Source organism: Gopherus evgoodei, chromosome 1, assembly GCF_007399415.2.
Source record: "Gopherus evgoodei ecotype Sinaloan lineage chromosome 1, rGopEvg1_v1.p, whole genome shotgun sequence".
In the NCBI taxonomy this organism is placed as follows: domain Eukaryota; kingdom Metazoa; phylum Chordata; order Testudines; family Testudinidae; genus Gopherus; species Gopherus evgoodei.
The window spans coordinates 253,280,913-253,294,705 of NC_044322.1; the positions used below are offsets into that span (position 1 = coordinate 253,280,913).

Below are 13,793 nucleotides of genomic sequence, written 5' to 3' on the forward strand. Positions count from 1 at the left end.
AGGGTTTTAGGCGCAGGGAGATGTCACCAATAATACTCAGTCCCCATCAAAGCACAGGTCTGCCTTTGCCTATTGGATTTTCAGGCCTCTTTCACAAGCATATGTGGTCTAAATCTTTACAGAAAGATCAAGGCCCAACACCTTGGAAACCAGCGCACAATTCAAAGCAAATTTATTCATTGGAACATCACATAGCTCATAAGGCATGAGTGAGAACTGGCCTCATTCCCCATTTCTTTCCACAATGCTACATTTGGCAGGAAAGGCACAGCTGATGAAAAGCTGATGCATACAGCATTGTACCAGGATGCAGCTTTTCTTGAACCACTCCTGCCTGAGTTTGCACATGCAACATAGTATGATACTAATGCTACTGGTTTCAGAGTGGGTAGCCGTGTTAGTCTGTATCAGCAAAAAGAATGAGGAGTACTTATGGCACCTTAGAGACTAACATTTGTTTGGGCATAAGCTTTTGTGGGCTAAAACCCACTTCACTGGATGCATGCAGTGGAAAATATGGTAGGAAGACACACACACACACACACACGAGTGTTGCTATACCAATTATAATGAGACTAATCAATTAAGGTGGACTATTACCAGCAGGAGGAAAAAGCTTTTTTGTAGTGATAATCAGGATGGCCCATTTTCAACAGTTGACAAGAAGGTGTGTGTAACAGTAGGGGAAAAAATTAGCATGGGGAAATAGTTTTACTTTGTGTAATGGCCCATCCGCTCCCAGTCTTTATTCAAGCCTAAATTTAGTGGTGTCTAGTTCGCAAATTAATTCCAATTCAGCAGTTTCTCAGTGGAGTCTGTTTTTGAAGTTTTTTTGTTGGAATACTGTGACTTTTAGGTCTGTAATTGAGGGACCAGGGAGGTTGAAGTGTTCTCCGACTCATTTTTGAATGGTATAATTCTTGATGTCTGATTTGTGTCCATTTATTCTTTTGCGTAGAGACTGTCCAGTTTGGCCAATGTACATGGCAGAGGGGCATTGCTGGCATTACATAACGGCATATATCACATTGGTAGATGTGCAAGTGAACAAGCCTCTGATGGTATGGCTGATGTGGTTAGGTCCTATAATGGTGTCCCTTGAATAGATACGTGGACAGAGTTTGCAACAGGCTTTGTTGCAAAGATAGATTCCTGGATTAGTGTTTTTGTGTGTGGTTGCTGGTGAGCATTTGCTTCAGTTTGGGGGCTGTCTCCCTAAGGACTGGCCTGTCTCCCAAGATCTTCAAAAACAGACTCCACTGAGAAACTGCTGAATTGGGATTAATTTGTGAACTGGGCACCACTAGATTAAACTTGAATAAAGACTGGGAGCGGATGGGTCATTACACAAAGTAAAACTATTGCCCCGTGCTAATTTTTTCCCCTACTGTTACACACACCTTCTTGTCAACGTTGGAAATGGACCATCCTGATTATCACTACAAAAAAGTTTTTTCCTCCTGCTGGTAATAGCCTACCTTAATTAGAATAATAGAATATTAGGGTTGGAAGGGACCTCAGGAGCTCTAGTCCAACCCCCTGCTCAAAGCAGGACCAATCCCCAAATGGCCCCCTCAAGGATGAACTCACAACCCTAGGTTTAGCAAACCAATGCTCAAACCACTGAGCTATCCCTCCCCCCTAGTCTCATTATAGTTGGTATAGCAACACTCATTTTTTTCATGTTCTGTGTATATATAACTTCCTACTATATTTTCCACAGCATGCATCCAATGAAATGCGTTTTAGCCCACAAAAGCTTATGTCCAAATAAATGTTAGTCTTTAAGGTGTCACAAGTCCTCCTCATTCTTTTTACTAATGCTACTGTTACATGTGGTTCAATGCAAACTCCATGCCCAGACAAACTCTCAAGAGACATTAGCATTCACCTGACACAGAAAGAAGGTATCAGGCTGTTGCAGCACTAGGGCACAGGTGCTATGTGCCCTTGAGTAATCACAGCCCAACCTGATTCACCCAGGCAGGAGGGAGTAGCCTGGGAACATGTACTGTGCAGAAGTCTTGGCATCTCCACACATGCCAGTCATACATGTCATGGGTAAACAAATGGGGCTTTACAACAGTCCCTTTGTAATAATCCTATATAACATTTGTACGGCACCTTCACCACAGAGGGATCCCCAAACCTTTTACAAGCTATGGGCCTCATTCCAAGAATGCTAAGCACTTGCACCTCACATTGACTGCAGTGGGAGGCACAGACTCTCAGGATCAGACCCTGCATATACACAGGAATCACATCACAACTGAAATGAAGTGCAAGGGAAACAGCCAGGCAAACATAACTTGCAGCATCTCACAGAGCAGTGGTGAGGAGATATTTTGGCCCACGACAGATAATCATAGGCAGTGTTAGTCCAACATCCCCCACATGGCCCTGCCAACATGCCTCATGACTGACCTTAAGGGACCATATGCAGGATCAAGAGAGAAGATCAGCCTTGGTGGCCTTAGCTTCTCTGCTGAGAATGCCAATAAAGAAATCAATTATAATGGTGGTTCTTGTGATGTGGACACACATACATTAAGGTCTTGACTGAGATCCATCAACTCCACCCAGGCCATTAAGCTGCTGACAGATGGTAATGACTTCTGCTCATTCTCACCCTCACCTAGAGTTAAATGGATGATGTAGAAGAGAAAGTCTCCATACTCCATTAGCAATATCCCGTGGCATCTAGTGCCTCCTTCCTCCTCCCCTTAGTTTATTAGATGGCAATCTATCCTGTGTTCTAATCTAGGGAACTAGATTCCAGGAAAAGTGTGTGTTTGAGGCTACATGGAAGAACATCTCCTAGGTCCTTCAAAAGCATAGGAATGTCACAGGCAGACCTGGAAGTGAGGACATTTTTCTGCTGCTAGCACCTTCCATGAAGCAATCATTTTGAAGGTGTTACCTTTTATTTTGCTGTCTTTCCCCTTTGGCTTATAGTTTATACTCAGTGCGTACAAGAAAAGTACGTGCAGGCAGTGAGTCTCTGCCCACGAGCACTGCATAACTCTGCAGGCAAATAATCATGCACAACAACACTGCAAATGTACATGTAATGTGTGTGCCCATGAACCTCTGTATGTAAATCTACTCTGAAAGATCCCTCTGTGTTTCTGGGCACACTTCATACCCTGGAGGCAAAAGAGCTCACCCCCAGGAAAGAGAAAAGGGCCTGCTCTGGGGAGGCACAGAGGGAAGGGAGCCAGGAGTTGCATGCTGGGAGAAGGAAAGAAGGTCCCGCCAAAAGAGGCCCATGGCCCTTTAAAAGGGGTATTATTAGCTCATTTGTCTGGTTTCTTCAGAGCCCTTCTCATTCTCCACCTCAGACACTGGGACTATGTACTATTGTGTTAGGAGAGCTGCTGCACTAGACCCTGGAAACCAGACAGAACCATTCATTGCTCAGTCCATCACAAACAAGACAGAAAGATAGTACACTCCTAGCATTAGTGAATGAAGCAGTGGGCTAGAGCTGCCATCAATCACAGCTTCCCCCTCCCCCCCCCACCACTTGGGGCAACAAAAACACTGGAGCTGGCCCATGTGGCAAATTTCCAGCACTATTATGATCAGTCTCACACTTTCTCTTCTTTGGAAGGGGTTCAGGGCACCATTTCTTGCCCCTGAATTGGAATATTAATTGCCCCACTAGTGTCTTTGAAGAGGGGAGTGGAGAAGGAGGGACCTGGCCCACCATCTACTCCAGGTCCCAGCCCAGGGACCCTGAGGATAGTGGTGAACCACTTGAACTGGCAGTTCCTTCCCCTGGACTACTTTCCTCTCCTGCCCTTCAGCTTTTGGGGGGCTTCCTGCTCTCCCTCTGCACAAGCCATGTGCCCCTTACCTAGGGTCTTGTACCACAGCACTTCTCCAAACTGTCCTCTGCTCCAACTCACACACTGTCTGATTGAAGCAGGGGTGTTTTATTATGTGACTGACTGCAAGTGCTCTAGTTAATCTATAGCAAACTTTCTTCCCCTTACAGGGAATAAGGCTCCCTTCTAACCCTCTCCTGCTGCCCTCTGGCCATGCTGTATCACACCCTGCATAAAGAAATGAGGAGAAACAGAGAAGAGTGGGAGGGACAGGTTTAGGAACGGCCTCTGGTTACCTTGTTCCAACCAGTGACACCCTCCAAGCAATCTAATCCAATCCTTCACACAGAGGTCTTGATTACTCAGTATGTCACTCACACCTGCAAGAAGGAAATTCAATGCCTGTTGGGACTGTTTGTACTTTTCATAGCTTCATGAGACACCTCTGCCTCTGCTGCAGAATGTATCACAGTCTATGCAAGAACAACTGATATTTTCAAAATCCCTAACCTCTGAATTTTATGGGGTTCAAGGATTGCTTTTCACTTTGTTCACTGCCTCTTAGGTGTTAATGTAAGGGAGAGCACCAGGGAGTGCAGCTCTCATTCCTCTTCTAAAAGCAGAGGAAAAGCTCCCCTGATGCATCTGGCTTGGACTCTGCTCCCTTGACATTTCCCCTCCACCTTAGATGGTGACATGAGGATTCGCCAGGCAAGGGAAGTGAAATGAAAGCAGCAGGAGCTGGTGCCCGACTGGGCAATTCCTACAGTTTCCAGGCTTTCCACCAGGGGATGGTAGAGAAACAGCATCTGATAGGACAAGACATGGTGGCCCAGCCAGAAGCCCTCTATCCACCTCTGTGCCATTAAGTCAATGGTGTTGTGTGTGAGCATAATTCAGAGCAGATAATTTGGCTTCCAGTGTTCTATTGAGAGAGGGCTTCAATTTCCAGTATGGTCAGTTCAGCACCTTTCCCGAACAATACATTCCATTTAGAAAAAACAAAGCTACTCCGTCTCCAGCTCTCAAGCTGGAGGAGGCACTTGACTGCAAAGGTTTTCCACTAACAGCCCCACATCAAAGAGTTGAGCTCCTGTCAATGGTGGGGGGTGAACAAACTGTCTATGACTCCTCAGATTCCTTCCCAGAGGGTCAATTTACTGCCTGCGGCAGCTTATTTCAAATGATGACAGATGTACCCTGGGTGAGAAGAGCTGCCCATCACTGACCCACTGCTTTGCTTTCCCTATGCTGTTTGCAGCTCATGCCAGTTTCCTTGTTTTCCCTCATTTGATTGTCAATATGTTCATTTAATGATCCTAAAAATCCCAATCAGACAAACAAGTTCTTTTACTACTGCCAATGAGATGTCACATTCTTATCAGTCAGACTTCCAGGCAATAAGCAATAGTTTGGGAAAATGAAATGTGATCAGAAACTAACAACTTAATTGAACTGAAATCTGGGGGGGAGGTGTGTGTGTGTGCAGTGATTGCTGATTCAAGCATCTCTCTGAAAGCAGTGGACTCAGTCCTTCAAGGATGATGGTCCATGCTCTAATTTGCTACTTTAATCTATTCCCTTCTGTTGCAGGGTGACCACCCTGTTCCTGCCTGGAGGGGTTAAAACAGCCCTGGAGAGGGCTACAGCTGGGAAAAGAAAGGCTGATTGGGAGAAGTAGCCACAGCTGGCCCTATAAGAGGGCTGAGCACCAGAAATTGGGATAGACACTCTCTAGCTTCATTGAGAGAGGAAGGACTTGGCTGTCTGGGAAGTTGAGAAGGGTATTTAGGGTGAAGCAGTGCTGAGGAGATCCAGCCTGCAGGCCAAGCTAAAGGCCCATAAAAGGGTACTAAGACTGCAGAGGGCAGCCCAGATATAGGCAGAGGCAGCTGCTCCAACCCCCCCTTGCTAATGATGAGTGGTTTATAGACTGCAGTCTGCCCCAGTGAATGAGGGCTAGGCGATGACTGGCAGTAGCCACTAAGGCAAGGGGAGGATAGAGGGTTGGGGGCTCCTTTGGGTGGGGAAACCCAAAGACTGTGGGGGTACTGCAGAGAAGGGGAACTGGGGTCTGAGGAGTCAGTGGAAGGTGAGCTACTGGCCTGCAGAGGGCGCTCTGGGCTGGAAAAAGCTAATTCCCAGGATAACCAGCAGGAGGCACTGCACTGGTGAGTTGTTGCCCTGCCATACCTTCATTCACAGAAAGTCTTCCCATTCTACTAGGAAAATTGCCCAAACTACTCACCTCAGTCCAAACATCTGATCCAGACTGCATGTTCTGAATCAAAACTGTGACTCCAGCTCATCTGTCGGGGCATATCTACATTACGCACTGGATGGATGGGCAGCAATTGATCCAGTGGGGTAGATTTATTGTGTCTAGTCTAGATGCAATAAATCGACTGCTGGTTGCTCTCCTGTTGACTCCGGTACTCCTCCAGGGTGAGAGGGTGCAGGCCGAGTCAACAGGGGAGCATCAGCCTTCAACTTACTGCAGTAAGTAGATCTAAGTATGTTGACTTCAGCTATGTTATTCATGTAGCTGAAATTGCATAACTTAGATTGATTCCTCTTCTTCCTCCCCCCCACCCAGTGTAGACCATAACCTAGTCTCCAACCCTTCTCTCTAAGTTTACACTCAAATGGACATTTGGAATCTGATCCTCAGCAGGAATAAACCAATGTAGATCCATTGAAGTCAATGGACACTGATTTACACCAGCTGAGGATTGACCTTTGCAGTGTATACATTTAGAATCTAATTCTCATCTCACTAAGACTCATTTACTCTTGTTTAAATCCATTGAGTTTGGTGGAGTTACTTATGTGAGAGGAGGATCAGGCCTTAGCTTCTATACTTCTACTTGTAGGGTCCATACCAGTGTGAGCCCATTTGATAATGTCCCCCCTCACCCTACAAAAATGTTGTTGTGGGGAAACAAAGCTTGGAAGAAACTAGGTTGACTTCAGCCTCGTTCTGCAAAATGGATTCTGATGGCTAGAGAAGCAGTGCAGCACTACAGCATCCTCATAACTTGAGCTCTGCTCTGTGAGTAGTGGAAATAGGGGATGGGAGTATTTCTGGTGACTCCAGATTGGCTGGGGAGGAGGGGTGAGCTCACTTCTTTGGAAAGTATTCCATGGTCATAAAGGAAGTATCAGCTGGGCTTCAACACATAGGCTATTCTATAAGCACCATCTAGAGACAGTTGAGAGAACTCAGTCACAAACCTAGGAATGGAAATGCTGATCTACAGTAGGTCCCCTTCCAACCCGAACAGTTCTAGGATTCTCTGCCACTGAGAGAGAGAGTCTAAGCTCTCTTGCCTGGAAAATTACTGAAAATGAATTGCCCATGGGTTTTAAAACAACAAACATGGAGGCTGTTGCATCAGAAAAGTTGCTAATATAAATACTGACTGGTGCCTTGTTGTGCCTTGCAGCAGATATTTCCACCTGGGAGACTGGGAAGGAAGGGGATCCAAAAACAAGAGAAGACTGAATAGCTCTGAAAATCTCCCTTCTCCTTCAGATCTCAGGGGTCTCAGAAAAGACCACCACAATGGAATCAAAACCAAAGCTGCCTCTGCCCCCAACAGATGGAACACTTACTGAGCTGTACTAGCCCAAGGGAAACAAACACTATTTGTTTGTCATTCCTACCTTTGATTTCTTTTCAAACAAAACAGGTCTTTATAGGTAATGAGGTAGGAGGGAGGTCACAGATGACCTTTTGTTACTGTTGGCAGTTAGCATGGTCCTCCCCACCCTGCCAGGAAAATAGGACTCTAGATTATTAAGGTGTTGAGGGAGACTGAGCTCTCCGAGCACTCCTTGTATATGCACGTTTGCTCTGTCCCTGCTGTACTGCAGCCTAGTACCAGCTATCTGTTTATTCATTTTAAAAGTAGTATCTGATCACCTTCCACATAAAACCAAGAGCAAGGTCCCTAGCAGGCTTCATGGAGTCTCCAGCAGGGGGCTGGAGAGAGAAAATGTTTTGTGTGGGTTTTTTTTAAAGAGATGTCACTAGATTTCCTTATTTGGTGGGAAGCTGGTAGGGGTGACGGTACTGAGTGCCTTTCTTAAGATGAAAAGGCTTTCACCCAGCACTGTCCCTGTTCTTTCATTAGTTGTTCCCTGAAATCAGTTGGCTTTTTGAGGTCCTGTAGATCCTCCCCTTAGGCTGAGGGGGATCCTTTAGCACTGGGTGGGCTTCTGCCTGCCCAGTTCCCAGAAAACCCAATAGGTACAAGGACTTTTCCCATGTGGTAGTACAATTCATACCTCCAGGAGCAGAGGAGGAAACAGAACACAAATCACTAAGGTTTACTTGCTCCCTGTCTCTTTACTTTCTTGCTCTTGCCACTTGTGCCTTCCTACCATCTCCTCACTGCTAGTATGAAAGCTTTTTCTTTGGTGGCTCATGACATCTGAAACTATGACTCTCTTTGAAATACCTCAAAATATCCCATTTTGAACTTTGTCCATGTCTCCTCATTCCACCATTCCTCTGTCATTTAGGAGTTGCATTCAAGGGATACAGTTTTAGATACTGTGATGGATAGATTGTATAGAAGGTATTATACAAAGGAAAATTATATTGTACTCTATTTCCATTTTCTGCAGCAAACAAACCCCAATGAATGCCTCTAAGTGGAAAAGCTGTCCATAGCTGAACGTCAGTTTAAATCAACAGGCTTGATTATAGAGCATCATAGCTAGGAGGATTAAACCTCTGTCATTGTTAAAAGCAGCAGTTTAACCAAAAAAATATTTTATGCAAGAGAACAGAGTTGACATAACAGGTGGGCCTAGTGTAAAGCCCAGCTCCTGCAATGAACTCTGTGAAGGTGGACACCTGTGTGGTCATGAAGCTCAGTATTGGCTCAGGTTTTGATTTTCAGAATTTAGGCCCCGTTGTCTTGTCCCCTAAAACTAAGGATCAAATGATTTAAGAGATGTGGGGGAAATGGGATGCTTAAAAACATTAATAGTTAAAAGGGCCAAAGTGGGCTGTGAAGAGAGACAGCTCAGACTTGGCTCAAAATGTAGATTTGTGTAAAACCCAAACAAACAGGCCATCAAAATGTTCCTATAATTAAAATAAAAATAAACCCACTCATGGAAATAGTTGTTTCCAAATAAACACCTGCAATAGCAGCATTTCCCAAACTTTTGAAAGCTCAGTCCTCTTCAGACAAATGAAACCAATTGTACCTGCTTACAACCCAGCTAGGTTATTACGGGCCTCCCCAAAACAAGCAATGACTCAGAACAGCCTATGTAAATCTTCAAAATATACTTCATCTCCATTTTAACAGGCTTTAATGAAGATTGACATAGTTAACACTTAACACCACTGACAAGTATCATGGCATCTGAGTTAGCATCCAGTAAAATGAAGGAAGAGGACAACTCACATGAAAGAATTATTGTTCCAGGCTCTTTGCAAACTCAGGTAAACATTGCTGCATATATTACAGTTGGGTCACATTTTGAAAGTTTTGTTTGCATCAGAACAGCTAGAGGTTTATTTAAAAAAGAAAGCTAAGATTCTGGAGAGCATTGCAAAGCCTGTCTGCAACCAGGGCTAATCCTTTATGCATATGCCACACTGTGGGAAACACCATTGTATTAGGAACCAATGCTTTTGCAGGCTGAAGAACCTTAAAACAAAATTGACTAAAAACAAATGGGAAACTGACTTCTTCGATTTTCATGGCCAAATGGGGAAGAAATGCAAATACGAAAGAAATAACGATCAGGAAACAGTGACTGTAAATGAGATCTTTACCATCCTCTAGTGTTCTAATCTGTGTTACCAACCCAGGGAAGGGGATGTTTGCTTAGAAAACAGGATTAGTCTGATTGTGTCCCATGTTTATGATAAGTGGGAGGGTCCAGGTGTTCTCTAAATGGAAGCAACACCGAGCGGAGAGAAGGAAGGGTCAGGTGGCAGGAAACACATAAGATTCCCCATCCACGTCAAAAAGCAGACGACAATGCTGCGCCCCCTCACCTTTCCCTCTCCCTCCCCAGATAGCACGCGTTTTCCCCCCCACTGGCAGCGGCCGAGCTAGGGATTCCTCCCTTCTGTGGGCAGCGATCCCACTCGCTGGCATTGGGAGGTAGCAGCCCGTCCGTGCCCCAGTCCCGAAGAGCGCAGGGCTCTGCCCCGCAGCTCCGCCCTCGCCCCTTTCCGCGGGACGAATTTGTGCCGCGAGCTGCGGTGGGGCCACATGGCAGAGAGGGTGGAGGGGGGGCAGGATCAGGGCTCCCCTCCTGGGCCGGGGAGGCTCCGCACCCCGGCAAGTCCCGCGGACCCAGCCCTGCCCGCCTCGCCCCTGGGGAGACTCACTGTGGTTCAGGGGGTGCCCGCCGGCCTCCGCCGACGCCACCAGCTCCAGGTAGGCGGCCCAGAGCCCCACGATCAGCACCCCGAGGGCCAGCAGCAGCCCGAACCGCCTCCGCAGCACCTTCCCCAGCGGGCGGCTCCTCATCCCGCTGCTCAGGTCGCCCAGTGCCAGCCTGCCGCGGGGCTCCGGGACATGCTGTGCCCCCGGGGGTGGGGGGATCTCCGCCCCAGCCGTCACCTGCTCGCCCCACAGTCTCTAGGCTCGGGCTCCCCCTCCAGGCTCTGCTCGACTCCCGCCCTGTCCCTCTCTGCAAGCGCAGCCGCTGAGCCCGGCTTCCCCAGTCTCCTCAAGCTGTGCAGCCCCAGGCACACCCCTCTCCAGGGGCGGGACTCTAGCCTTCGTCTCCGGTTACAGCGGCTCTTCTCCCCTGCCTCTCTCGCGCCGTTTTTGGCCCTGCTGGTGGCTCAGGCGGGGGATCCCTGGGCGCCAGCTGCCCCACCTTCGCCCTACTGCCAGCCACCCCCGGCGGGCTTGGAAGGGAATTCGGCGGGCTGACAAAATAGCTTCGTTTCCTGTGCCTCCAAATCTCATCCTTGTCGATGGCTCTCCCAATTTTCTTATGGACCGTGGCTGTCATGGGAAGTCACTGCTGCAAATGCAAAGTGGCTGCTCATGCATGTGGGGTCAAGTCAATGGAGATCTTTGAACAAAAGGATTGACTCTTTAAACAGTATCACCCATTATTTACTGGGGATCTAATGTAGTGAGTGAAGCACAGGGTGATTTGCTCTAGGTGGCCTGTGTTACTAAACCAGCAGGCTGCTGCATTCTCAACTACCTGAAAATGCTTCTCCCTGAAAAGCTTCATTCCTAGGTACAATAGCTATATTAGAAGTCACAAATGTGAAGTCACAATGATCAAATTCTGAATTTGCCACTGTGGGGTGCAGCCTCCTAGTCAGCTGTTAGTGGAATTTTAGCAGACCTTGCTGTCTGGATATCCAGTAGCCCTAAGGAAACTTGACCCTGTGAACCATCTTGATCTGAAAGGTGGACACCTGGGATGTTATAGTGGTGATGGTGAGTTCTTCATTAGCATTAACTCTATCTTGTTTGGGTTTATTTTCAGCCAGGCGCTCCTCATTCAGGTACTGATGTCTCTCAGGAAAGGCCCTTGTCCATCAGCACCAACAGTAATAATTCTGTGTGGTAGTATGAATCCCATGTGGGAAAGAAGCCTTTTATGAGCAGTGGGTAGGTGAAGTTGAAATAGGCTCTTTGCTGGGTTCTCTATTAGCTTGTTCAGAAAGGGGAGGTTAGACACTGGGGCTGGTGTTGGCATAGTTGATTTACTTGAGCAATGGTTTCTTTAATACTAGTCAAAAACACTGTATGTTTTAGGGGTGGGAGGCATAGTTCTATCTTCAAAGGAAGTGTCAATAATCTGTCCGTTGAACCTGCTAGAATTTTTTGGTTAATTTCTTGATAATAAATGCAGCCTTTGAATTGAGGGCCTACTCTGTAGCTATACTATACAGGCATTGTGACGGGTTGGATCACAGAAACCCTCTTGGGACTGCCACCTAATGTGCTGAGACTGCTTCTAACCTGTTTTCCCTGCCAGTTTGGGACTCCAGAACCCTGCCTGTTTCAGCCAGACACGCTAGCCTGCTACAGACCCAGACCCAGGTCTGAACAACATCCTGCAAAAGCTTCAGGCTTAACTGAAAACAGCTTAAGAAGTGTTCCTGTCTCCATCACCCAGATGCCCAGTTCCCAATGGGGTCCAAACCCCAAATAAATCCGTTTTAACCTGTATAAAGCTTATACAGGGTAAACTCATAAATTGTTTGCCCTCTATAACACTGATAGAGAGAGATGCACAGCTGTTTGCTCTCCTGCCCCCCAGGTATTAATATATACTCTGGGTTAATTAATAAGTAAAAAATGATTGTATTAAATACAAAAAGTAGGATTTCAGGGGTTCCAAATAGTAACAGACAGAAAAAAGTGAATTACCAAGCAAAATAAAATAAAACACGGAAGTCTAAACCGAATACAGTAAGAAAACTGATTACAGATAAAATCGCAGCCTCAGATGTTTCAATAAGTTTCTGTCACAGACTGGATGCCTTCCTAGTCTGGGCACAATCCTTTCCCCTGGTACAGTCCTTGTTCCAGTTCAGGTGCTAGCTGGGGATTTCTCATTATTGCCGCCCCCTTTGTTCTGTTCCACCCTTTTATATAGCTTTGGCACAAGGTGAGAATCTTTTGTCTTTCTGGGTCACCACCCTTTCTAAATGGAAAAAAAACAGGTTCAAGATGGATTTTAGTACCAGGTGACAAGGTCGCATGTCCTGTGAGACCCCAAGCCTTCATTCCTCCCAGCCTGACTCACAGGAAGGCCTGCAAGCAAGCAGAGCCATACACAGTCAATTGTTGTGGTTGATGGGAGCCATCAAGATTCCAAACCACCATTAATGGCCCACACTTTGCATAATTACAATAGGCCCTCAGAATTATATTTCATATTTCTAGTTTCAGATACAAGAATGATACCTACATAAAAATAGGGTGACCACACTCAGTAGATTATAAGCTTTGTAATGATACCTTACAAGAGACCTTTTGCATGAAGCATATTCCAGTTACATTATATTCACACTCATTAGCATATTTTCATAAAATCATATAGCGTGCAACATCACAGGCATCTTTGCTTCCCTTTCTTCATGGTTTTGCTTCTAATTACCAGATCACTGTTTCTACAAATGACTTTTAGCACTGTGCCAAGGCCCCTCCTCTGTGGAGTTGCAAAAGTTTCAATTCTCTGCCTTTTTTCCTTTCTGTCTACCACTCCCATTTCCATCATATTTTCACTAATTACCAGCTCTATAGTGATGATATCCAACTATACATAACTTTCAGCAGCTCTACTGACTCTTTTTCGCCCTTCCATCCCCACCTACATTCTGTATGATGGTCTCAGTCACATTATGTTTCAACCACATAAACTTGGGGCTTCATCTCACCTTCCTTAATCAAAATGTCTCAAAGGCAGAAGTGTTTCTCTTAGGCAGACGCAGCATCTTAAAATATAGCTCCTAACCTCCCTTCTTGACTCAGACTTCCTATTTGTTTCCAACATCTATACCACAGTTCACCTGCTCCTTGTACAACTCCTGTATCTGTAATATCTGTTCATTGCCACCCATTACCTTCTAGGCTTCTGTATACTTGACAGTTATGTCAGCATAGCGACATCTGTCAGGGGTGTGAAAAAACACGCCTCGGACTGACATAGCTGTGCCGACATTACCCCCAGTGTAGATGCAGCTGTGTTGACAGAAGAATGTTTCTGTCGATGTAGCTGATGTTGTTCGGGGAAGTGGTGTTCCTTTACTGGCAGAAAAACCCCTTTTGTCGGTGTAGACTATGTCTATGCTATAGGGCTACGCTGGCACAGCTATGACAGTATAGTTTCCGTAGTGTAGGTATACTCCTTCACACCATTGCATCAGCAGTCCCCACTCCCTCCCCATTTGCTGAATGCTTCATTCATGCTTTTATCTCCTCAGGCCTTGACTATGGAACTCCCCAA

The 13,793-nt window shown here is 46.1% G+C and overlaps 1 protein-coding gene across 2 annotated transcripts in view; it reads right to left on the minus strand.

Annotated features, from left to right (window-relative positions):
- B4GALNT3 (beta-1,4-N-acetyl-galactosaminyltransferase 3) overlaps positions 1 to 10,473 on the minus strand; it is a 150,258-nt gene extending 139,785 nt beyond the window's left edge. For both annotated transcript variants that reach the window (XM_030543092.1, XM_030543086.1), the window contains exon 1: positions 10,195 to 10,473. In XM_030543092.1, coding sequence (XP_030398952.1) covers positions 10,195 to 10,336 — 142 coding nt within the window. In that variant the 5' untranslated portion in view covers positions 10,337 to 10,473. The remainder of the gene's footprint in view (positions 1 to 10,194) is intronic.
- Between the last annotated feature and the right edge of the window lie 3,320 nt (positions 10,474 to 13,793).